This window comes from Nicotiana tabacum, chromosome 1 (assembly GCF_000715075.1).
Source record: "Nicotiana tabacum cultivar K326 chromosome 1, ASM71507v2, whole genome shotgun sequence".
Taxonomy (NCBI): Eukaryota; Viridiplantae; Streptophyta; class Magnoliopsida; order Solanales; family Solanaceae; genus Nicotiana; species Nicotiana tabacum.
The window spans coordinates 215,058,282-215,082,564 of NC_134080.1; the positions used below are offsets into that span (position 1 = coordinate 215,058,282).

The 24,283-nt window shown below is 36.5% G+C and overlaps 3 protein-coding genes across 4 annotated transcripts; 1 reads left to right on the forward strand and 2 right to left on the reverse strand.

Moving 5' to 3' along the window:
• Positions 1 to 628: 628 nt before the first annotated feature.
• Positions 629 to 11,337, reverse strand: LOC107770369 (peroxisome biogenesis protein 5). Its single transcript, XM_016589674.2, has 15 exons — positions 10,865 to 11,337; positions 10,106 to 10,234; positions 9,861 to 10,017; positions 8,958 to 9,151; positions 8,049 to 8,297; positions 7,284 to 7,406; positions 6,290 to 6,454; positions 5,802 to 5,995; positions 5,050 to 5,296; positions 3,936 to 4,020; positions 3,098 to 3,207; positions 2,625 to 2,849; positions 1,891 to 1,956; positions 1,224 to 1,318; positions 629 to 1,135 (listed from the first exon to the last, which is right to left on the reverse strand). Exons 1-15 carry the CDS (start codon positions 10,976 to 10,978, stop codon positions 1,057 to 1,059), a joined length of 2,232 nt encoding a protein of 743 aa, XP_016445160.2. The 5' UTR covers positions 10,979 to 11,337; the 3' UTR covers positions 629 to 1,056.
• A 1,834-nt stretch (positions 11,338 to 13,171) lies between these two features.
• Positions 13,172 to 20,139, forward strand: LOC107770370 (COP9 signalosome complex subunit 6a). Its single transcript, XM_016589675.2, has 9 exons — positions 13,172 to 13,506; positions 13,947 to 14,035; positions 16,344 to 16,437; positions 16,809 to 16,870; positions 16,968 to 17,046; positions 17,167 to 17,259; positions 17,616 to 17,716; positions 17,978 to 18,033; positions 19,747 to 20,139. The coding sequence occupies exons 1-9, from the start codon at positions 13,227 to 13,229 to the stop codon at positions 19,826 to 19,828; spliced, it is 936 nt and encodes a 311-aa protein (XP_016445161.1). The 5' UTR covers positions 13,172 to 13,226; the 3' UTR covers positions 19,829 to 20,139.
• A 588-nt stretch (positions 20,140 to 20,727) lies between these two features.
• Positions 20,728 to 24,100, reverse strand: LOC107770371 (putative 4-hydroxy-4-methyl-2-oxoglutarate aldolase 3). Of its 2 annotated transcripts, none has more exons than XM_016589676.2 (2): positions 23,786 to 24,100; positions 20,728 to 21,475 (listed from the first exon to the last, which is right to left on the reverse strand). In XM_016589676.2, the coding sequence occupies exon 2, from the start codon at positions 21,465 to 21,467 to the stop codon at positions 20,967 to 20,969; it is 501 nt and encodes a 166-aa protein (XP_016445162.1). In that variant the 5' UTR covers positions 21,468 to 21,475; positions 23,786 to 24,100; the 3' UTR covers positions 20,728 to 20,966. The 2 variants fall into 2 exon arrangements, with proteins under 2 accessions (XP_016445162.1, XP_016445163.1); XM_016589677.2 differs by having other exon boundaries at positions 20,728 to 21,527; positions 23,786 to 23,927.
• Between the last annotated feature and the right edge of the window lie 183 nt (positions 24,101 to 24,283).

Genomic DNA, 24,283 nt, shown 5'->3' on the forward strand with positions numbered 1-24,283 from the left:
ATTGGTTATCTATTTTCTAAGTAGATAATATGACATATTTGACCCATTTTTAAAAAGTTCATTATCGAATTCATTTTTTAATGGATAATATGGGTGAATAACTATTTTCTTTTAACCATTTTGCCACTGCTACTTGAGTCACTCCTGCTGCAACCAAACCCCATCCTAAAGCAAGAAACGAAACGCATGATGAATATTATTATTGCAATGACAGAGGAAGCATACAGTTCAAAAATAGTATGACAAGAATCTATCTTTTTATTTTATGAGTAGAAGGATGAGGAGTTGAGGACTAATCATTGACGACAAAGCTAACTACCACTAACAAGGCAAAATTCACCAAATCAGAACCTACATTTATCTGTCTCACCTCTCGACCAAGACATTTGTAAACTGGTCACATGTTACATTGAAAGCTTCTGATTATGTGCTTTTCTTAACCTTCTCTCCAAAAGTTCAATAGGGAAATTAAGCGAAATAATATTCACGGATTAACATGTAAAAAACTAAAAATTACGCTTAGTGAAGGTTTTCCTATAATTCCCGAACCGACATGAAAGAATTGAGAGTGCCCTGGGTTTCTTTTTAACTCCCAAATCAACACGAAAGAACTGAAAATTCCCCCGTCTGAAAAACCAGAACGAAATGACATTTTATGAGATGACAACTTTACAATTTTACATAACTTACTATTGAATTTACGTTATCTTTGCAGCTTTATATCTCCCAAACCCACCCCACCTTCTAAAAAATTTATTATTTATTACATTGTCATTACAATACAATATGACTGAATGATTCTAGATATATGACTTTGACATATACCAGCTCCGGACCATTGTCAAGTCCGGCTTAATTTTGTGCTGAAACGTGATGCTTGTATCTTCTAATCTCAAGGGGATAAACAAACATTAGTTTGCATGCGTTGAGGGAAGTGAATATCATTATGCAAATCATGTTCAGAAGGCTAAAGAGGGTGTGAATCTGGTTGTATGCTCTAACAAGAGGGAATTCCCGCTTCCTACTTTCATATCATTATTAAGCCCAATGGTCATATCACAGGGGAAACTCCTTCTGGAGGACATCAAGATTCCGCGAGTCACATGCTTCCAACATATCATTTCGAGATGCACAACTGCCCAACAAAATAATGGAAGACAAAAACTCAGTCATCACCTGCAATTCAATAGAGCAACATATGGAATTTTCATCATGTGATGTACCTCAGAGATATTCTCAAATATTGCCAGGCGTTATCTGCCTTGGGATTCATTGCCAGTGCTCGGACATAATAACGGATGGAATCCTCATACATACCCTGTATGCAAAAGAATATGTTTGAATTATACTCTCCATAATTACTAGCACTTATATAAACAATCCAAACAAATTAGGCTTGACATATAAAAGAAGTTTTATTTTTCTAGATGAAATCAGCTGTCACAGCATGGCACTGCAAACAACAATCTGGAGAGAGAGAGAGAGAGAGAGAGAGAGAGAGAGAGAGAATGTTGCAATTAGATATCTCTTTGCCTTTGGCTCTGGGAAACTGTTGATATAAAACATCATGCTTGGCATTTCTGCACTGTCCAGCACAGGACTCTGAGAAATGCATCTAAAATGCTAGCAATTAACAGACGGATAACTGCAGATATGATCTGACCAACCGCACACATAATACCAGAGTTGCACGCAAAGTTCAAGAAAACATGTTTACTACTATTAACTTGGACCTACTTATATTGCTATTACTGCCAGCCTGCCATATTTGTTTAGCTTAAGTCCCAGGATTGGGAATGCAGTGTAACCTGAGAACAGAACTAAAAAGAACTACATAATATGTGCAACAAGTGTGGTTTATAACTTCTAACTAAAGGAATAGAAAATCACCTGGTTGGCATAACTGATTCCCATGTTTGCCCATGCACGTACATAGTTAGGCTTTAAATCTAGCGCCTGAGAAGTACAATTGAAATGTTAATAAATTAATTGTTTTTCATATATATATATATATGATGGATGATATAAAAGCACAAGGCAGCATATGTACAATTGAAATGTTAATAAATTAATTGTTTTTCATATATATATATATATATATGCAAACAAGATGGATGATATAACAGCACAAGGCAGCATATGTGACAAAACTAATGGTGGTGATCTACCAAAAAAATTTCCTTATCTCAAAACTGCAAGGCCACAGCTGCACCATGTCTAAGACTCTATACTTACTCTATAGAACTAATACATCTACAAGGAGTTCAAGTACGTATCGAAGTGAATAAGAAGCATTCAAACACGTCTTCAAAAGATTCAGTTCAAGATAGCCACAACAAGATCATCAGAGGTGTAAGACCTTCCAGTAAATACACAATCATACTACTACCAATCCTGGGGCAGTTACATTGTAGAAATTGCAAAGAGGTATCGCTGAGAATCGCTAAACACTCCCTAACTGTATTGTATAGAATTAAACTTGTATTAGCAAGGTTAGCATGCAAATCACTAGGTGCTTTCTTGTAAGGTTGCAAATCAGCAACTAGGTGACGTATCCAGGCAGATCCACCATCGTATGTCTAAATAGAGGACAATGAGCATTCATTAGGTGAAATGAAGCGTACCTGCTGATAAGCCAATATTGCATCAGCACTCTGAACGCTGTTAGCTTGTGTTGCACCAAGCTTATTCCAGAGTGAGTAGTCCCTAGGTTTGAGCTTTAGTGCTGTCTTAAAAGACTCAATAGCTTTGTCATATTCTCTTGATAGATTGTATAAAACCCCAAGTACTATATGTACGTCAGCATCATCAGGTGCCATTTGAGCTGCATCCGTAAATAATCTAGATACCTGTATCACATGAAAAAAAAAACATCTCAGTTAGTTGCCCTTCATTTACAATTCCCAAGCTATGGCCTCTTTCCATTCTCCAATCTGAACAGAGAAAAGGAGGTAGAAGAAGATGAGAAGGAGAGAAAAGAAAGGAAAAGGCAAGAAAGAGCTAGAATGAGTAGATTGGCCACAATAGCCGCCTCGGGTATCTATGAGAAGGAGAATATGGAAGGGAAAAGGAAGAGAAGATAAATAAAGAGTCTTACATCAGCATGATAAAAAGAAACAGGCTGATCCTGTGGGGCAATACTCCCATACTTCGGGTGGTAGCGTAGCCAACTGTACAAATACTTCAATGCAGCTTGTTGCTCCAGTTCTGGACAATTACAAAATAGAAAAATAATATTTTCTGAGCATGCTAATATTAATAAATTCTTAATAGATCAAAATTACAAACTATGTGTGAAATAAGAATAACTATGAAATCCAAAAATTCACACTCATGATGCCATTGTGTTCCTCGTGAGAATGTCAATTGTCTAATTATGCTATTTATTTATAATGGAGCAAATATTTCAAAACTCATTTCTTAGGCTACAGAAGCAACAAATTTAGAGGATCAAATAATAATGTGAATCTAATCAAACTTTAAAATCACTACAAAACAAAAGTGCCTCAATGTGAGCTTCACGCCACAACAACATGAATATATTAACTAAGCAAATACTGTACTCTTGTTCATCAATTTATGAAGTTTCTAAATTACATTTAGCAATCATTACTAGGAACCTACACCACATAACAAGTGGCAATAAAGTTTGAACAGAGCAGAAGCTCCAAGTCCCGTTAAATCAATATCCTATAAAAAATTTAGGCTGATCTATTTTTTTCAAAACGAAACCCAGACCCCAAACGGCCAAAACCTCCCACCCAAGAGTCAACAGTGCCCTTTTTCCACTTTACTCCCGTGATGATTCGACACACCAACCGCTTTGGTTGGAGGTGGATGGTCCTTTCCACTACACTTACCTCACTTGTCAAAGTTTAGGCTGATCTACCACAATTGTTCACTTGAACTAATAAAAAGCTAAACTAACTACTTACCATTTGTGTGACTAACTCCAAGGGAGAGAAGAACTTCCAGATTTGTGGGATCGGCCTCCTGTGCTCGCATCATGGCAGCTATAGCCTGTGAAAACGATGATTATGGTGTTATGCATTCCCAACAAATTGAGCTCAGCATTTGTGACTTAAGGAAGTCCAGAGAAAAAGACTCTGAACCATAAAACATATCACCATGCATCATTCTTGCATTAGTTTCAGCATCAACTCCTCACATTTTTACAACGACAACAACAACTATGCCTCAGTCCCAAACAAAGTTGGAGTTGGGGTCAGTGAATCCTCGCTTCTTTCTTTAAGCTCAACTCATATCACCATCACGCCAAAATAAATTTTTTATATATAAGTACAAGTATTTACCAGGCTATTCTGCCATAATAATAAGATAAATAGTAATAATATTAAACGTTCTCTAACAAATCTAAAGCCAACTCCTAACTAGTAAGTATCACCTATATGGATCTATAAATACCAACTCCTCACATTTGCTTCAAAAAAAAATTAAAATGTTAAGGCTACTTATGAATTCAATTATTTTCGGTACTGGGTAATTCCCGATCAAACAGCAAAAGATGGGGAGAATTCAATTCACAATTCTTCATCAAAAAATCTCTTTAGATCGCCTCACTAATAACCAATTGAACTTGTGAGTTTAGTTGTTTCACAGTTATATTAGTTTGTGCATATGCCTGAAGAATTATGTGAACTGAATTCTCCCTATTTCTTCTGTTTGATTATAAAGGATAATGCCTTGAACAGTATTTCAATCATTCAACAAGAACCAGACAAGAAATGTAGGTTTTTGACCACCTCAGGATATCTAGATGCTTCTGGGTTGTAACATAATTACTAAAGCAAAATCTGATAGAAAGATAAATAATAAAGAAAAGACCATCATATTGTAATCAAGCATGTCAATGTTTTATAACCTCTTCTTGTCATGGAAGGTCTTTAATTTGGAACTGAGAGAGAATACAAATGCAGTTCATCAACCACTCGCATGAGTTTGATCCTTTTTGCGGATAAACACATATGGAATGATTCACAAAAGATCTCAGAAAAATTAGTGAATGAAGAATGGAAAACTAATATTAACCTGTTGATCATCATCGTTTTCAGCATGTGCTATGCCAAGTAACCTCCAACCCTCAGCATTTTCAGGGTTCTTCAAGACTTCAGCCTCCAAAGCAAGAACTGCTTCACTTAGGAGACCCTTCCGGAACAGTTCCTGCCCTTCTTTTAGAGGATTCGGATGCCCAACATAAGGGTTCAAATCAGAGAACACATAAACTCCCCTTGATGCGTCTGATTGCTGTTTGAGAGCAGCTTGCTCGTTCATATACCTGTTGGAAAATGGTAAAACCAAGCACATGGTTCAAGGAAATGCATAAGCCTTGCATAAAGTGTCCTAAGCTGAAACTAGTCTCTGGTATGCAAAAGCAGAAACAACAGAGATGAACAGGTTAGCCGTTAGCCATTTTCTGCCATGTAAAGGCTGATAAAAATAAAATAAAATATAGGGAACGAGAAAATATAGGGAAAAAGCCTCAGAAAGGGAGAGAGACTAACAGGGATCTTTATTTTTATTTTTATTTGGGGGGGGGGGGGGGATAAAAAAGGAAGGCAAAGAATAAGAAAAGACAGACATGACGGATGAAAAGCATAATGTCACCAAGAGAGACAGACAACATAATTAAAGAGATGTTTTTGAAACATGTGATTCATGGGCCTCAGTTTGGAAACTCATAATATGCCAAAATAACAGTTACAGAAAATAGTATTGGAACATAAGTTATCACGAATCTAATACCATATAATTTATATTTTCTCAAGCATGGTGAAACTTACTCATCATAAGCCTCTGCCCAGCTATCAGCCGAGGTTTCACCAAATGCTCCTTCAGCAACTTGATTTCCAAATTCATCTGCCCAATCATTCACGTTCAACTTTGAAAATTCATTTACCCACTCGTCATTTACAGATCCATGCTGCTCACGTTCAGCAGAAAACTCATTCACCCACGCTTGTGGTCCACGAGAAAGCTGAAAACAACAAAGGACACATGCAAATATTAATGTGAAAGGACTTAGACCTCACAACATGTTAAAGGAAACTCATCAACCACAATCATGTTCCAAACCACATATATTAGGAACTCTCCGGTGAGATAAGAAAGTTCCAGGTTCCACAGCTTTTGCCTTTTAGTGCATCTCATACTCACAAAATCATAGAAGAGACATACCCCACGACTTTTGGAGTAAGATCAACACATTCAATGCCTTATCCACATCCACACACAAAAAAAATATCAACAGTTGTAATGAACTTGCACTTGCCTCCTCATGCGCAAACTGGTCAGCCCATGATTGACCTCCATTATACTGCTGTCCGTATTCTGCTGCCCAATCCCCAGGAGCAACTGTAGCAGGCTTGAATTGATTTTCTTCAATAGTAATTTCACCACGACTCATCTTGGATACAAATTGGAGAAATTTGGAATTCTACATGAATTAATAAAGCAATCATATACTAATGAAGGTAAAAATGCAATAAACAAATATTCCAAAATGAACCAATGAACAGAAATATTTATCTGCTAAACATCTCCTCGACTCAATATATTCTACTCAATTGTTTCATTAGATAGCTAGTATGTCTCCGTGGTGGTTCAGGTTAGCAATCAGTTTCTAATTTATTTTTCAATAAGTAGTCACAAGTTCCTGATATGCCAGTAATACCTGCCTTTCTTTCTATTTAATCCCCTTTACTTAGCTGCTACTGCAGTATATTACTTGCATCCCTTCCCTATTCCATGCACAAGCAGAAAATGGAAGGTGGCACATGTAGAATAATCATGATGAACGTAATAGCCAATTAGTACTGGTACTAGCCTTAAATTGGAGGGTTGTTTTGTTATCCCACATGCATTTATAGCCGCCTAGGGGTTGTTTGGTCGGGTATATAAGAATAGTAATGAATAGGGTGTATTAGTAATGCTGGGATTATTTCTTGGTTTGGTGTATTAAAGGTTTTGAAAGGGCAATTTTATCTTTATACATGCTTATCCATGTATTAAAAACCATGGTATTGCTAATGTCATGGTTTTCTATGTAGAAGAATACTACTGAATAAGGTGTATAACTAATACTTAATACAAATATTAGTTATACATAAGTTGAAAAACACTACCAAACAAGGGATTAATAATACCAAAGTTAATACTACCTCTGTTTCAATACATCCAACCAAACGACCCCTTAGTACACTCTGAAGAATGTCAATAATATTTGCTTAGGCAAACATAAAATAAAACAAGACTTAGCATGAAACCTGAAATTTTGGGTCATTGTTTTGAGCTAACGTGTGAGCCAACATACGTGTTTGCTCCATGGCCGCTAAGTTAGGAATATTTGCACCTCTCATTTGACCGATCAATCCAAGTTGGGATTGCTCCTGCAATAGCACGGGAAACTGTACTCATAAACAAAAACGGAGAACATGGAAAGACGAGAAGGAGGGAAATGGACTCTGGAGGGGGGGGGGGTGCTGACATCATCAGGGGCTCTTCGTCATGTAACTTATATCAGCCACACCAAATTAAAAGGATGATGAAATACAATTAGCCCTATTATCATCTACACATTCTCCCTGACATCTGAATACAGGCTTGTTTGTCCTCCCCGTCTCTCTATCATTGTGTGCGCGTGTAGGTGCACATGTATGTTCTCTCTTGCTTCTATAAAGGATGCTTTAGTCCATAGCTGCTAACGAATTCAAATGCTCTGAAAATTAAAATAATTAGTATGATCTCTCTCTCTCTCTCTCTCGTGTGTCCATGTACACATATGTCCTCTCTACTTGACCTGGATGCATTTTGTTCATAAGTTCAATCTGACAGCCTAATAGAACTCATATCCAAATTAAACTTTTTTTTGGATATGTTTTTAGGTATAGATCCAAATTATTCTATGATGAATCTAATTCCACCGAGCATGACAATATTCATAAAGGTAGACTCTTCTCCTCTTTCTCATTTCCCCTCTCGACCCAAATGCAACCCCCACCTAATACAGGAGTTTAATAAAACTTTCTTACATGCTCAAATTCAGATGCCCAGCCATTAGCACCATGTTGTTGTTCAAATGATTGGGCCCAAGCATTGGGGTCGGCATGTTCTACTCGGTTCTGTGCAAACTCATTAATCCATCCATCTGCAACATGAGGTGCAGGTCTCATAGCTTGGGACTCATTCCAATACTCCTCAAGCTCGGGATATCTTCCACGCACAGGGCCCCTTGCCCTAGCATCATTATCAATTTCTAAAGAAGATAATAGAGCATTAACCTGATGAATAAAACCAATAATTAGTTATAGAATAATTATAGGAAGACAAAATAGATAAAGAACAGAGAGCACAGAAGTATTTTTGGCATGTTTGAAGAACTGAAGGACCAAAACAACACAATAGTGTACTATGGTTGAAATGACACCCTTTCTGCTCGCTCATCAAAGCACAGTATTCTGTAGGTGGAGTTGAAACAAAAAAATACTTCTGTTTCTTGCCCATATACACCAAAACACAATCTCCTCGCATCTGTTTGGATTTCCTAGTTCAGTTATTAAAAGTCCACTGATTTTCTTTTATAGCAAAAAAAGATTAAGACTTTATATATCCGTAACGAGTTTGAAAAGTCGATCACTTAGCATACATATACAGAATCATATAACTAACAATGAATTCTGATGGATGGAAAATACAGTTTGGCACATTATTCACACATCACATTGCCAACAAAACATGGCTGCTCCTTTTCTGTTCTGATATTTAATTTGAACAGCCAGACAGAAGGGATAGTTATGATTTCCAATATGCAAATGGTAAATTTATTACAAGAAATTGGTGAAGTTTTGTTTCATGGATAACTAAAATAGTTTAGGAAACTAAGACGGACTGATAGTACCTAAGTGTCTAACTGAGTAGAATTACATGGCTAGAGACCAAACCTGTCCATTTATGAAGTCTTCACCTTTATCAGCAAAAAAATGCCGGGCCATGATCGTGCTACGGTCATGTATGCATTGCTTATCACCTTCTGATAAACCTAATAATGGCAGAGAAGTAGGACGAAACGGCATGCCACCCTGACTGCTGTTGACAAACGAGTGCAAAAAGCTTGACAACACTTGCTGTGGAGGCCCTACATGTGGGGGGAAAGGGAATCAAACTCACGAGAGTTAGTGAAATTAGTTCCTCAAAAGACATATTTTACTAATTCCTTCACACATGTGCAACCAATCATCCAACTTCTCAGACAGTAAAGCACCAAGTTGGAAATGCCAAATGTCATCTAAGTACAAGCCCACCCCTTTCCTCTAATGTGCCTTTTACCTAGTTGGGAAGATATCATTTTATAAGGCACGGATATCCATCATGTACTTTGTTAAGTTAAAGAGCCTTCATGCAAGCAAGCGCGAGAGAAGCGGAGCACGAAGCTACAGCTTCCCCCGACCGACTAAAATACAACAGTCGCGACCTACTTTGATTCAAAAGAAAGGCAAAGTGTTTGGCACACAAAAAATAGACTCATATAGGCTTTTCCACAGTCAAATGATTATATGAGTATAACTTAGCACTCCCTCCTCCATCCACAGTATAACTCCCTAGCCCGCCCCTTGAGACAGCTTTTCAGTGCCATACTGACAAATGAACTCAACGACCAGTCTGCATACTATTCGTAATTCAAATTCATCAAAAGTAGTCCTTACTCCTGGACCCACATACAATTCTCTACTTCAGCCTAGTCAAATCAGGTAACAATGCTCCAATCCTATCACAAATGTGCTAAAATGTCTCTTGTAACTGGCAGCCCCATCATTATAATGATTGAAGAGATAGTACAGTGTTACCATTAAGATCTGGTTGAACCCGGGCATACTCCAAAGGGATGTTTGTCATGTTCTGACTTCCATGAGCAAATGGAAGTTGAGGCCTTTGTATCTCATCCCAAACGTCAGAGAGCCTATTCTGATCTGCAGAACGGAACCCTTGAAGGAACTGGGAACCCTGAGAAAGTTGTATTACAAGTGAGTAATGCATTCGCGGGTGGATCCCTCCTCAACCCACAAGTATCAATATATACATAGATATTAACCTGAATATTAGGGTGCAGTGGTTGCTCAAACTCTGATCCTGGAAGTGAGACCAATGGTTCTTGAGAACCTGCAAGGAAGTTGCCATTGGACGATGTACTTACTGATGTAGGGATCTCTTTTAGCCTTTCCTGTAAGAGAGATGAATCATTAATCACGTTAATGCAAGTCCATAATACATGTACATACACCTTGACTCTGAAATGTCATTTGAGCTATCCCAAACTTAAACTTGTGTCCCAGCCTATTTCTGTGCACAAAATTGTTCAATATAGATACATCTATATTACAAATACACTTTACAACTAAAACACAAAGACTCCCCGTATTTCAGAACACAGACTCGGCACAGATTCGCAATTAGCAAATCTAAGGATTAAGTTATAAAAACTGACAATGTACTGATTTTTTACACTATCAACGAATTTTAACTTGTGATAACGAGTCAGTTACAATTTTTACTAGATTACAAATTTATGCTTATCCTGCTATTTACCTGTAATAATTACCTAATAAGTAACTTCATTGTGTAACTATTGTTTACACCGCACAGAACTTAAACGCTAAAAAACAAACTAAATCACTAGCAATTTACAGGAAGACAGCATCGGCGACCGAATTTCTTTGTGTATGAGATTGTATATCAATCAATCAAGTGCACCTGAATTTCAATAATATATTATCCATTTCGCTCTGAATTCAGTAGTCATACTCATAACTCACAAGAGAGAGAGAGAGAGAGAGAGAGAGTTATGAGATACCTGAGCCTTAGAAGAAGAGCCGATGAGAGCGTTAGCCAGAGCACCGAGTGGATTGGAAGAAGAAGAAGGTTCGCCACAGCTGGGGGCACCGGTGACCAAGTCTCTCATCGCCATGACTTATATCTCCTAATTAATTTTCTTCCCTTTTTTACTGTATTTTTGTAGTTGTAATTGATTGAGTTGAAGGAAGAAAATGAAGAGGTGCGGCTGAGGACGGCGGTTGACGGAGGAGTCCGGTGAGGACAAAGGCCGGAGGAGCAGAGGTGTAAACTTGTTTTGTAGTGATAGGTATGTGTATAGGGAAGTCGCGATTATTTGTATTTGTATAGTGGTGGTGGTGGTTAGGCGATGGCCAGAGATTGGGGTTTTGCTTATTTCTATCCTCTATTGGGAAATGTGACCGGGCGCTCTTGGCCCTACCTTCCGCATTTATTTTTTAATTTTTTTATTTTCATTAAATTCACAGAAAAATTATACATCGGTAAAGCACTCCCTAAACAAAAAGAGATTTTGGGTGTGTTTGCCGGTTTGGTATAACGTAAATTGTTTTTCGTGGAAAATATTTTTTTGAAAAATAAGTAGTAATTTTACTTATTTTTCGGTATTTGGTATGCAAATTAAGAAAAATAATTTTTCAAGAGTATTCATAAATAATTTAGATACAGTAAATATGAACCCTTAAACTTTCGAACGAACAACTTTCCTAACCTACAAATTTCATAAACTTTCGAACCGTTAAACTCTATAATTTCTAAATCCGCAAACTTCCAAACACATAAACCTCCGAACTCATAACTTTGAAACGCCTTCAAACCTGTAAACTGAAAATTGAAAAAACTAGAAACTGAAAATATTAAATAAAAATAAAACGAAAGGCCCGTGGCGTGGGTGGGTGGTGCAAAAAAATAAAAATAAAAACAGAAAATTAAAAATACAAAAACAGTAAAAAAAAATTAGGGGGGTACATTTAAGGGGTGAGGTGGGTGGTGTAGAAAAAAATTAACAAAAAATTAAAAATACAAACAAAAAAAATTTGGGGGGTGGGGAGGGGACCACCTTGAGGCCGGGGGTAGCAGGGAGGGTGGGGATGGAAAAGAAAAAAACTAAAATCTGAAGGGAAAAAAAGACCTTTTTGGAGATGTAAGAGGGGGAGGTGGGGTAGGGGAGAGAAAGGGGAGGGGGTTGGGCAGGTGGAGTTTTTGGAAAATATTTTCCTAACTTTTTTTAGGGAAGTCATTTTCCTCTAATTTTAGAAAAATGTGATATTTAGAAAAATATTTTTCAAAGTATTTTGTGCAACCAAACAGTGGAAAATGGTAAAATATTTTTCGTCATACCAGTCACACCCTTTATATCTAAGGCACGACCACGAGATATTTGGTTAATGATAAAGAATTAATTACCATTCCATTACAATCTTTATTGAATACCTTTCGCATTTATTTTAGTTTCCTATATTAAAAGTCCAACTAAATTTGAATTCAGGAAAATAATTATGTAATTTTGTCCCAATATATTTATCATAATTCCTTTTATTCCTTCACAAAGTTTGATGCTATATGAAAATTTGAGAAAATTAAAAAATTGAATAAATTGTCCCTAAATTTGTTTCAAAAAATTAATAGCACACCGTAATTTGTTACGTTCCTAGTTTATATATATTTTTGTATGTTTAAGAAAGTAAAGATAAGAATAATATGAAAAGAAAAATTGTGAAATTATTAATATGTTGGTGGTAAATTAGTTGCGGTTCAATTTGAAAAATAAAAAAAGATGGTGGAATAAATGTTGTATATTGGGTTTAAGGTGCCTGGATTAACCCGACAAAGGAGATATAATTAAAAAAAAGGTTACTTAGGTTTAACTCCTAAAAATAAAACAAATAAAGTGGGATCTCTATATAATCAAGGCTCTCCTTTAACAAAGATTTTACTCTATATAATTCTTCCTAAAAAGAAAGAAACACACCGAGAGAAAGAACAAGACATCTAGTTTGCGAAACACTATTTCATTTCCAAGAGAAACGAAGTTGGACTTGAGCAATTGATCGAAGCAGGTTTTGTAAAACTTCCTCTTCTGTTAATATATATATAAATCGATATCTTTGTTACTTTTTTATTCTACAATAAAAATTAAAAAAGGATAAAATATTATACTAAAAAATAACATGGCAAAATATAATATTTGTGAATTATTCCCAAAAACAAACTAAAGCCTTATATACTATTTATCCCCTTACCAAATTATTATTGTGAAGAAAATAATAGCTTTTGGGAAAATATAAAAGGGGTGGAGCCCACACTGGAAACTGAAATTAGAACTCTCTAAAGAGAAAAGAAAAAGAGAACAATAGTGCTTAGCAATGGCGTCATCGTCGAGCAGCGGCTTAACATTCAAGCTCCACCCGCTCGTTATACTCAACATATCGGATCACTACACTCGGGTCAAATCTCAGTCTCACTCCTCCGCCGCCGCGAGCGATGGTGCCGATTCCTCTCCGCCACCACCGCCTAGGGTATTAGGTTGCGTTATCGGCGTACAGAGAGGCCGCACTGTCGAGATATTCAACAGCTTCGAACTCCTTTATGATCCCTCCACTCACTCCCTCGACCGTCCTTTCCTCGAAAAGAAGCAAGAACTCTGTCAGTTTTTTCTTTCCCCAAAAATTAAATTACTACATTGTCATGATTATCTAAAATTTGTGTTTTTTTGACCTCGCACGGTAATTTATGGGTGGGGCACAGCTCCAACAGTGTATATTTCATGTTGGAAAATAGTCGAACTGAAAATTTCTAGTTGAACAACAGCTTGCGAAAATTTGAATTTTTCTTTTGCAAGAAGTGATGTTTGTGTTTGGCTAATCAATTTGAAAACCACTTTTGCCGATATTAGAACACCAAAGTTGCTTTTTTCAGCTTCTGCCACTACTTAAAAGCACTTGTTTTTTCCTAAAAGCGTGGCCAAACACCTCAAGTCTCTCTAAAATAAGCACTTTTGGCTTCCAAGAAGCTTAGACAAACAGGCTATAAGGATAATTTTGCTAATAAAATTGATACTAATGTTGTTGGCAATTTTGGAGCAGATAAGAAGGTGTTTCCTAATTTCTATATACTTGGATGGTATTCAACGGGGAGCGATGCTCAGGAATCAGATATGCACATTCACAAAGCTGTGAGTTCTTTCTTTTTGCTTAAAATAGTGCTGATTTATCCATCAGTTCCATTTTATGTTAAGACGTGTGATTAGATATGGGATTTATTTTACTTAGATATTACCATTGTGGTAGTGAGATAAAATATTAAAGTAATCGTTCAAAAGTTAGTTTGATAAAAGAAAACATCAGACCAAAGTTTAAATTTTGGAATACTACAATGACGAACGCCTCAGTCCAAAACAAGTTGGGGTCGGTTAATCCTCATTCCTCACTAACCATGTTTCTCCATTTAAATTCATATCAGACCAACATTATATAAAAATTATGTCATAGAAATTTGGGCAAGGAAGTATTGTCTTATATTCAGTTAGTATCTTGTTTATGTTTTTTCCTTTTCTTTTCTGTTTAATTGTCTTTGCTCAGTAATTGAGAGGTGAGGCTGAGCACTACTATGCATAGTATAACCTTTTCTTTATGTATTTGATTCTTCATTATCTAGAATGTCTATACATCTGGTGTACATTTCACTCCCGTCAATTGAATATCTTCCTGATGAAAAAACGAACTGGGTTTGCCTCCCAATTATTGAATGGATTACTTAATTGAAATATCTATACTAGGTCATCAACCACTACAACCTTTAGTTATTAGATAGTAGAGCATATGTAAGGCTACAACAATGGATGCTGACACCCATATCCCTGGAAAGCTCTCCTAATAGGCCATCCAGTGATATATATGAGACACCCTAGCATCACACTTTCTAGGAGTGTCTTTTGGCTAATAGTATCCTAGCCACTTGTCAAGTGCAAGGTCTAGTGTTTGAATGTTCTTTTGGAAAAGAATAACAGTTTTATGATGTTCTTAATGATCATAAAGAATGTCTTGAGGACGCGAGGTACAAATAACAGTGTGAGGGAAAGCAGCAAAACCTACCCAGAACTCTGGAAAGGACTGAAAATAGTAAAAGTTTAAAGCAGAAAATTTCAATCCATAAGCTGGAGCATCCTCTATCAAAGCGCTGAAGCAGCATATATTTAGTTAGGCAATAGGAACTGAATTAGGATCTTTATCCAATCTAAGCTCCACATCAGGCGGATAAGATGCCTTGGCACTCAACTAGGAATGGCAGGCGGGGCGGGTGCGGGTTCTGTCTGAACCCGCGAAATTTAAACCCCCCCCCCCCCCCAAGCATTTAAACCCGCATTCACCTGCCCCGCCCCGCACCTCCAGTTTTTTTTTTTTTTGAGTTATAAAAATTCTTTCTTTTTAGAAGGCTAGACTTAAATCTGATTTTCTTAACAAAACAATTAATTATATCCAAATTGTTCTTAAATTCCCATCTTTTGCCTCTAAATCTAGTGGTTTTTCCTATAGAATAATTAAACTCCACCCTCAACTACAATTCTGATTGTTGTTTTCTCAAATCTCTACGTTTATTTGTGATTCTGCTAAGTAAAGCTATTTCTTTCCTCTACCAATAAAAGCTTTAGTCTCGATTAAAGGAGCAATATCTTCTCTATTTACTAAACTGTATCTTCACTATAGTAGGATATATCGAAGACAAATGAACATATCGTGATTGTTGCACACAACCTGGTAAACATAATGAATTACCAGAATCAAATCCCCACTTGCGACCTGCCCCGCCCCGTGTTATTTTTTTAATTTAAAACTTGAACCCGCCCCGCAACCGCAAATTCTCAAACCCGCCCCGCCTCGCCAACGTTCAAACCCGTCCCGCACCCGCACCGCCCCATTGCCATCCCTACACTCAACCAGACAAAGAACTATTGCATATATTATGCTGACTGTGCGTTGGGGAATGAGCTACATGTTTGCTGCATGCTTCTTGTGTAAAAGAGAGTGTTGTAAGCTAATTTAATTTGCATTGTGGTTAAGGGATTTTCCTTGAGATCATCTGAATGCTTGATGCATACTTGTTCTGTGGGCGATACTAGCTACCTATTCTATTGAGACATAGGAGCTTTAGGAAACCAGTTTATACAAATTTTGGGCGGCAGCTGGAAACTGCCTTCGTAGTTATGCTTGCTTTCATGAAAGGGAAAAAGGATTACAGTGTCAGTGCTAATGCTGTCAAACATTGCTTGGTGACTAGGTCATGACGTGAGATATCCTTTTCATTTAAATTGTTGTAACATCTCCTTTTCTAGAACTTGTGGAGAATGACATCGAGGCCCATTATTCAAGTATAATTTGATTCTGCCCTCTAGATGAATAATTTACATTTATCTTTTCCTATAGAACATTGTTTATTCCTAAAGTTTTTGTCAAGCCGTGACAATAGCATTTTTTGTTGTATAGTTGATGGATATCAATGAAAGTCCTGTGTACGTTCTTCTCAATCCTTCTATCAGTCGTGCACAGAAGGACTTGCCAATCACTATCTATGAAAGTGGTGCGTATAAATTTTATTTGTCATGTTACAGGTGCTCTATGATTAAACATCCTTTTTCTTTTGTGCTTGCTTTTGAAGAAAACAGAAAGTGAAAGTAAACAGTTAAATTTTGTTTGCACAAATTAGTCTTATATTTCCGGGTAGAAGATAACATATTTATACAGAGCCTTCCACCGCGGCCCTCATTTTTGTTCAAACATTTTTTAATGATTTGGGGTTTATGCCTTGTGCGAGAGACCATGAATAAATTTTGCAGAAATTCCAGCTTGAACATCTTCTTGTGTCCATATTTAGTTCCTCCCCGAGCTACAGATGCAATGAGAAATGACGTTTTCTTTTTTGGTTTTGGAACTATTTAATGATATTCAAAGAATTGCACGTCATTGATGGCATCCCACAGCTTATTTTTGTCCAAGCAAGCTACACAATAGAGGTATCTCCCTATTCATTTATCTTGTCATCTTTTCCACAAGTTATTGGGAGCATCTAACAAATTCTTTTCTCACTTGCAATACCTGACTGCTTACTAGACGGTTGAAGCTGAACGGATTTCTGTTGATCATGTTGCACATCTTAAACAATCTGATGGAGGCTCTGCTGCAACTCAGTGTAAGCACCTTTAACTTCATTTGTATTCTCAAGACAAGCGTTTACTGATTTTTTAGTGGCGCCCTAATCTTTTAGTGGCATGGTTTGCTTATTGTTTAACTTTGAGTTCTATTTGTGCAGTGGCTGCCCACCTTACCGGCACACATAGTGCCATCAAGATGCTGAACAGCAGAATTAGAGTGCTGCAACATTATCTTCTTTCTATGCAAAAAGGTAACCGGTTTTGCTAGAAGTTGAAACTGCATTCTGATTGGTCGAAGAAGCTCCTTATAATGGAAAGGATGCTTCTGAATTTACTGGGAGAGGCTCACCAGGAAATAAATTTTTTAGTGTAAATGGATACAAGCTAACACACATATTTTGCATCTGAATATCTATGATGCTTAGATAGCCTCATGAACTATCCATTCAGCATTTTAGCCTCCTGAACTAGTCAAGCAGCGTGAAACTGATTTTGGAGAATTTTAATCTCACAAACTTCTTTGACAATTAACATGGAAATGGATCATAAGTTTTTTTCATGGGGCAGAGGCTCTAGAATTTTAATGTTTTTCCTGCTGCGAATGTAGGTGAAATTCCTTGTGAGAATTCATTGCTCAGGCAGGTCTCTAGTCTTTTAAGAAGATTACCAACAATTGAGTCGGAGAGATTTCGAGATGATTTCTTGATGGTAGGTGTTCTTTGAGCTTGTTATTGGAGTTGACCTGTTTAAAGTAAATGTAGCCTTTTTCCTTGGGATGTTTCTTTATTTGCAGGATATTTTTTAAGGAGTTTTCTAATAAGACCTTCGTCAGCTTCAAATAGTTACTAGTGTAATTCTGATGTTGAGTGAAAATTGCTAACTAGAAACTTTCATATTTGTTTTAGGTGTGCCAATCAGCTTTTGCCACTTTCTGATTCTATTGTTTTATTTCTCTTTTCTTATGTGCAGGAATATAATGACACATTGTTAGTTAGTTACCTGGCCATGTTCACCAACTGCTCTAGGTATGATGTCTAATGCTTCTTGCACTAATGCTTTTGTTATTTGTAAAAGTAGTTTCTTACATCTTCTTCCATTTTCTCCTTTTCGCTTTTCATTGATGAAGAACTATCCAAGATTATGTAGATAATAGGGCCAAAACTCAGATAAAAATGGTTTTTGCTGAAGTGTGATTATCTTAGAGAAGGTACAAACACTAGGTGATTTCTACCCATATGTTCAAGCCTTGATGAATAGAGTTACCCGATACATGTGCTAGCGGGAGGTAGCAGATACTCGTGGAATTAGTCAAGGTGTGCACAATCTGATCCGGACATCACTGTTATGAATAAAAAGTTGAGGTGCACTGTGGGTGTGATTCTTTCATTCTTAGTCTTGACTTGGCCCCTTGCGGAAATATGGGCTGCAGAATAGACGTGTGGTTAACTAAAGATGGTATCGTTAATGTTTTTTTTGTTTGGGATAAGTGGTATCTGTTAAGGTAGGTTTCCGCTTTATTGTGGAAATATTCATGAGACTGTTAGGAGTAGGGGTGGCAAAATGGTTAAAAGAAAACAGTTAACACCCATATTATCCACTAAAAAATGGGTTGGATACTGAACTTTTTAAAAAAGGGTCAAATATGTATAAGAACCATATTATCCATTGAGAAAATGGATAACCACTAGGTCTAACTTTTACATTTGTAAAGTCTCAAATTGGGGGTTCTTTAAGTTAGGGAGACTAATAGCCTGTTTGGCCAAGCTTCTTTTTGGCCAAAAGTGCTTTTTTTTGGGCCAAAAATTGAGGTGTTTGACCAAGCTTTTGGAAGGAAAAAAAGTGTTTTTGAGGAGAAGCAGAAGCAGTTTCGGAGAAGCAGAAAAAAGTAGCTTCTCTCCCAAAACACTTTTTTGAGAAGCACTTTTGAGAAAAATACACTTAGAAGCAGTTTTCTAAAGCTTGGCCAAACACTAATTGCTGCTCAGAAGTGCTTTTCAAACTAATTAGCCAAACACAAACTGCTTCTAACCAAAAGTACTTTTGAGAAAAGCACTTTTGAAAAAAAGCACTTCTCAAAATAAGCTGATTTTTGCAGCTTGGCCAAACGGGCTATAAGAATTCTCACAAAAGTGATCATATGCAAGAAGTCAGGGATAATATGATTACCCATATTATCTGTCGGTTAACTCGTTTTTTATCCGTATTAAATATGGATCGGGTCGGATAATTTATCCGTTTTTTCATTTTCGACCCGAACCATATTCGACCCGTCCGTTTGCCACTCATAGTCAGGAGTGTTTAACAAGTGGCTCCCTAAAAACATATATGGAAATTCAGACTATTTTTTATTTATCTCTACCCTGGAAGTACACCTGTACTTTTCTAAAGTCATTATATGTTCCTAACTTAAGAATTTGGGAGAACATTTGTTTTTCAAAGAAAAAAAAAGTTGGTGATCATTCGTGTTTGGATGATTTTGTGCTATTTAACAGTTCATCTCTTGAATGAGTTCTTCACATCTTGGGCTGTCTAGCAAACGCAGCATCTGTGAATTTTATATATATATATATATAAAAGCTTAGAGCAGCATAAGCTGGTAGGGGCTTTGTAAATTATATTTATCGACAAGCGGGAGAAACAGTTCCTTTTGCCATATCTCTCTTTTTTTTGTTGTTTAAATCCTGTTTACTAGAGTCAAGAATAATGGATCTAATATTTTTCTTTTTTCTTGGTTGCAGTACAATGAACGAGTTGGTTGACAAATTCAACACTGCATATGAGCGGCATAGTAGGAGGGGTGGTAGAACTGCTTTTATCTGAAAGTTGATATATCTCCAGTATTGCCTTTTCGCGCTATGTCTCTCCCGCTATAGTTGCAGCATCTGCGAGTTTTGATATCCCATTCATGAAAATTTAGGAATCATTTAGTAGCTTTGTTTTTCTTTTGCCTCCCTTTAGTGTTAGCCTGCCCATTTTCTTTGATTCTTGTGGTGCAATCATAGATATTATAGAAAATGACAGGATTTTGGGGACAGAAGCTATTATATGTGTAAACATATTTGGAGAACATGTGATAATTTTAAGGGAAAAAGGTTAAAAAATTACTTATGTGCTATACGAAATTGAGAAAATTTACTCTCCGTTTTACTTTGGACCGTCGCGAAATGTCTCAAATCTGCCGTTCCTACTAACGGTCGTTCAGCTGGGATTGAAACAATTTGCTCTTTGCTGACTGGCTGCCAATGTGGACATTTCTCTTTATTCTTTGTTAGTTACCTATTGTCCTCTTCATTACTTGAAGCAAGGTTCACTTTTCTCTAAATATATTATCTCTCTAAATTTTTACTTTTTCAATATTTACAAGAAAATAAAGGAAAATACCAAAAGAATGGTGTCTCTTTTTTGTTCCTATTTCCAAATAGAAAAAATAGAGAACATAGTTACCATTCGACATGCGCAATGGTTGCCCACCCTTGGTCTCAGTGGAGACAAAAAGTACTAGGTGATTTCTTCTCATATGTCTAAATTTTAGTGCATAGAATTATCTAATAATTGTGTTGGGGGAGATAACAGCTACCCGGTAGAATTAATTGCCTGCCCTTGGTGAAAATATTAGATATCTATTTGGGATTTTAACACAAATAGCCAGAACAAAGACTTTAAACTCATCATATTTTAGTAGCTATAAAAGCTTGTCATTAAGAGCAGTAGATAATATAAAGTTAAATTATCCAATGTATCGTTCTTTTTTCAACAGATTAAAAGAGAAGTGTTACAAAAAAATGAAACATTCGACGAGGGTGCTTGGTTTTGGTACAAAAAACCCCCCATAGTTATCAATTATGATTGGCATTGCCCTTATTAGACTACATGAATCAAAATATGTATCAATACACAACACAAAACAAGGATTTCACTTGCCATAGTACTTTGAGCAGACAATCGCATGATTTTCAAATTAGACCGATAATTCAGTTTTCGATACGAGAATGCCATCACTATCTGCATATAACCATTCTCCTTCACGAATCAACATCCCCCCAATATAAACAGGAACATGTTTTTCACCATGGCCTTTCTTGCTCGATTTCTGAGGGTGCGATGCCAATGCACGAACCCCAATGTCACAGCCATTAATCTCGTCTACATCACGAATGCAGCCATTAACTACAATACCTGCCCAACCCATATTCTGCGCTAATTGTCCTAAGTTCCCGCCTACTAGAGCACATCGCATGCTCCCTCCACCATCTATTACCAGAACTCGTCCTTCGCCTCTAGTTTCAAGAAGCTCCCTGACTAACACATTGTCCTCAAACACCTTAAGGGTTGTAATGGGGCCAGAGAAAGCTCGACTTTGCCCGTATATCTGGAAGATAGGTGGCAAAACTCGTAGATCGCCATTTGACAGTAGCCCTGCATTTACATCACAAACTTCTGCTGTTGCCAAGGATGCCATGTATTCTCCTGGAAACGTGACATATAAATGTTCGAAATTGAACTAGTTCATTTCTCTGGCCTGGAAACCCCCAAACACCAGGCATTATATATCAAATGACACAAACATTTGCGTTCGAAATTTCAATGCAATTGATGCTATTATACCTTATTTGCCAGCTTGAAGAACAAAGATCAGAAGGACGGATCAGAACAAAAAAGTCTACAACAATAACAACAACCTAGTGTAATCCCACAAGTGGAGTCTGGGGAGGGTAGTGTGTACGCAAACCTTATCACTACCTTATGAAGATAGAGAGGTTGTTTCCGAAGACCCTTGCTCAAGGAACAGTAAACTAAATCAATAAACCAGAACAAAAAATCTCTAACACTAAAATTCTATCTTCATTGCAAATTTGTAAATCTGCTAAGTAGGAGCCACAAAGATATTGAAGCCACTTCTAAATTCTTCATTTAAATCATCGATAAGTTGCCAGAACCCACAAATTTTGGCATTACAAGAACAGCAATAAGGAAAGGCAGTTGGCACAAGTTAATTTGACATGAACCTATCCAAGGGCCTAAACAATGAGGCAAAAGCAAAACATCAACACCAGAAGGCAGTTCACATGATCGAAAAGGTTGAATATGGTTTAAAAGATTAGAGCAGCCAGGAATTTATAAATATTGGGAACAAGGGGCTCATAAAAATTATATCTTGAATCAAGAACCGTAGTGAATCTATGCTATATCTACCATAAAATCAGCTTCCTAATCTCACTTCCATTGCCTCAAATCCTTGAAATTGCATGGCACTTACTCAGGACGATGTGAAACAAACCTAGATCAACAATGATATCAAACTTCTTATGAACAAGACCTCTACATGCCAATAAAACTTATAGCAGGGCACTTCCTTTAAGGAAATGGTAGATAAAATCTACACGTCCTCGGTGAGAACTTCAGTTGATTAATATAACACATGATACTAAATGTGGAATACCATCAAAAATTTACTTTCTGATGGCATTATGCAAAATATAGATTTGTGAGGGAGACCAAATCAGGGTAATATCTTACTAGGATACAAGCAATATAAGCACACTAAGAAAGAAATGCTACAATACTATATCTTTCTCCATCCTTTTAGATTATGGTCATGGTTTTCTATACAAGTACAAGAGAACAACCCCATCAAAGAGTCAATCCATTAAGCGCGCAGAATCAGCATTTGTCTGTAAAAGTGAGCATCTTTTGGGTCTTCTACACCCGCATACTTATCCAGCGCGCAACTGAGTTTAAATGCTACTAGTTTGAGTCCAAAATAAATGACTTTTTCGCCTTTCAAATTTGGTACCAAATAAGTCTCATTCCTCTAATAATGATCTATGCAACTTTCTAAAACGTCTTTCCATACTTATTTATATTAACTAAGAGTAGATAAACAATAATTTAGTCAAATAACCTTAATAACTAGCTTTCATTGATTTTCTTAATAGGTGACTTAAAGCCTTAAAAGACACTTACTTTGGACAGGAGGGAGCACTATTCTTGTCCCCATAAGCAACAAGCAAAGCTAAGATTTGAAGTTTATGGTCCTTAACTTGGCACCGACCCATAACTCATTTTAGTTACTGGGTTCGCTATTAAATATTACACATATTTAACGAATTTCCTAATACTAATATATGATCTAAGCAAAAACTACTAGTTCTGTCCGAACCGTACCTAATATTGTAGTTGCACCCCTGAGCAACACACATAAGAATAACAATTACAGCTCTAAAATTCTACTCTATGTAACTCATTTCAAAGACGACAAATTGGAATTGTAGCCTAATAGCAATAACTCAGAATACAAGCTCAAATCCCACCACAAGCATCAAAGAATATGGAATATTTCCTTTATTAAACAATTGAGAGTGTGAGGTGGAACATATTGTTTGTTAATTCAACAAGTACACACATAGTAATACTCTGGTCCACAATTAGCACGCCCATTAAGAAAATACTAAATTATATAAAAAAAAATACCTAGTATGCCCTTAGTTAAATATTTAATGTGAGGAGTAAGAAATTTTGTTAGAGATATGTAAATCACGATAATTTTGTAAAAACAAATTTTTTTTTTTATTAAATAAATGAATATTTATTTTGGACTAAAATAAAAAAACAAATAAGTGAAGGGAGGAAGTAGTAGTAAGTAATTAAACAGTCAGCCACCGCTACTATTTCAGATTCCAATAATGCAAATTCACAGAAACGAGAATTAGTTAAACAATTAAAGATGATTATCTCTATGCATACCCATTAAGAAACGAAGAAAAAGAAAAACTTTACCTTTGATCAGTACGAATAGTACTACTTTGTATTTGAGCTTTATCGAATTCCGAAAATGGAGCTTCTGCTGGATTGTGGCGTATTGCAAATTTCGAGGGCGATCTAATCTATATATATATACTTGATATATATACTTCTGCTGAATTTTACGTAAAATTCGTAAAATTTATTATATCCGACCATTATAATAAATGAATTATTGTCGGCATTGTTTATATCAGACCGTTCATTGGATGACGGCATCTCATCTTCTAGGTCGTTGTGCCATGTCGCTGAAGTAGTTGGATAGTATGGCTATTTTTTTAATTCATTTTCTTCTTCTTTTTTCAAATTGCTTTTATTTAAAATAAAGAAATTTAAAACCGCAGCCGGAGAGAGTGGAAAGGAAAAAGAAATAAAATACTTAAGAGGCAAGCATAGCCACGAATACTATACTAGTGGCCTATCATTCAATGGAAATTATAAGGGTGTGTTTGGTTTCAATGAAGTGCTTTTTTT

Excerpts from the sequence above, each read along its gene's own strand:
- LOC107770369 (XM_016589674.2), bottom strand. The coding sequence starts at position 10,978 with ATGGCGATGAGAGACTTGGTCACCGGTGCCCCCAGCTGTGGCGAACCT. Across the intron at positions 9,152-9,860 it reads GGTTCAACCAGATCTTAATG|GGCCTCCACAGCAAGTGTTG; the intron begins GTAACACTGTAC and ends CCCCACATGTAG. Across the intron at positions 1,136-1,223 it reads TATTTGAGAATATCTCTGAG|TTGTGCATCTCGAAATGATA; the intron begins GTACATCACATG and ends TTTGTTGGGCAG.
- LOC107770370 (XM_016589675.2), top strand. The coding sequence starts at position 13,227 with ATGGCGTCATCGTCGAGCAGCGGCTTAACATTCAAGCTCCACCCGCTC. Across the intron at positions 14,036-16,343 it reads ATATGCACATTCACAAAGCT|TTGATGGATATCAATGAAAG; the intron begins GTGAGTTCTTTC and ends TTTGTTGTATAG. Across the intron at positions 17,260-17,615 it reads TCTTCTTTCTATGCAAAAAG|GTGAAATTCCTTGTGAGAAT; the intron begins GTAACCGGTTTT and ends CTGCGAATGTAG.
- LOC107770371 (XM_016589676.2), bottom strand. The coding sequence starts at position 21,467 with ATGGCATCCTTGGCAACAGCAGAAGTTTGTGATGTAAATGCAGGGCTA.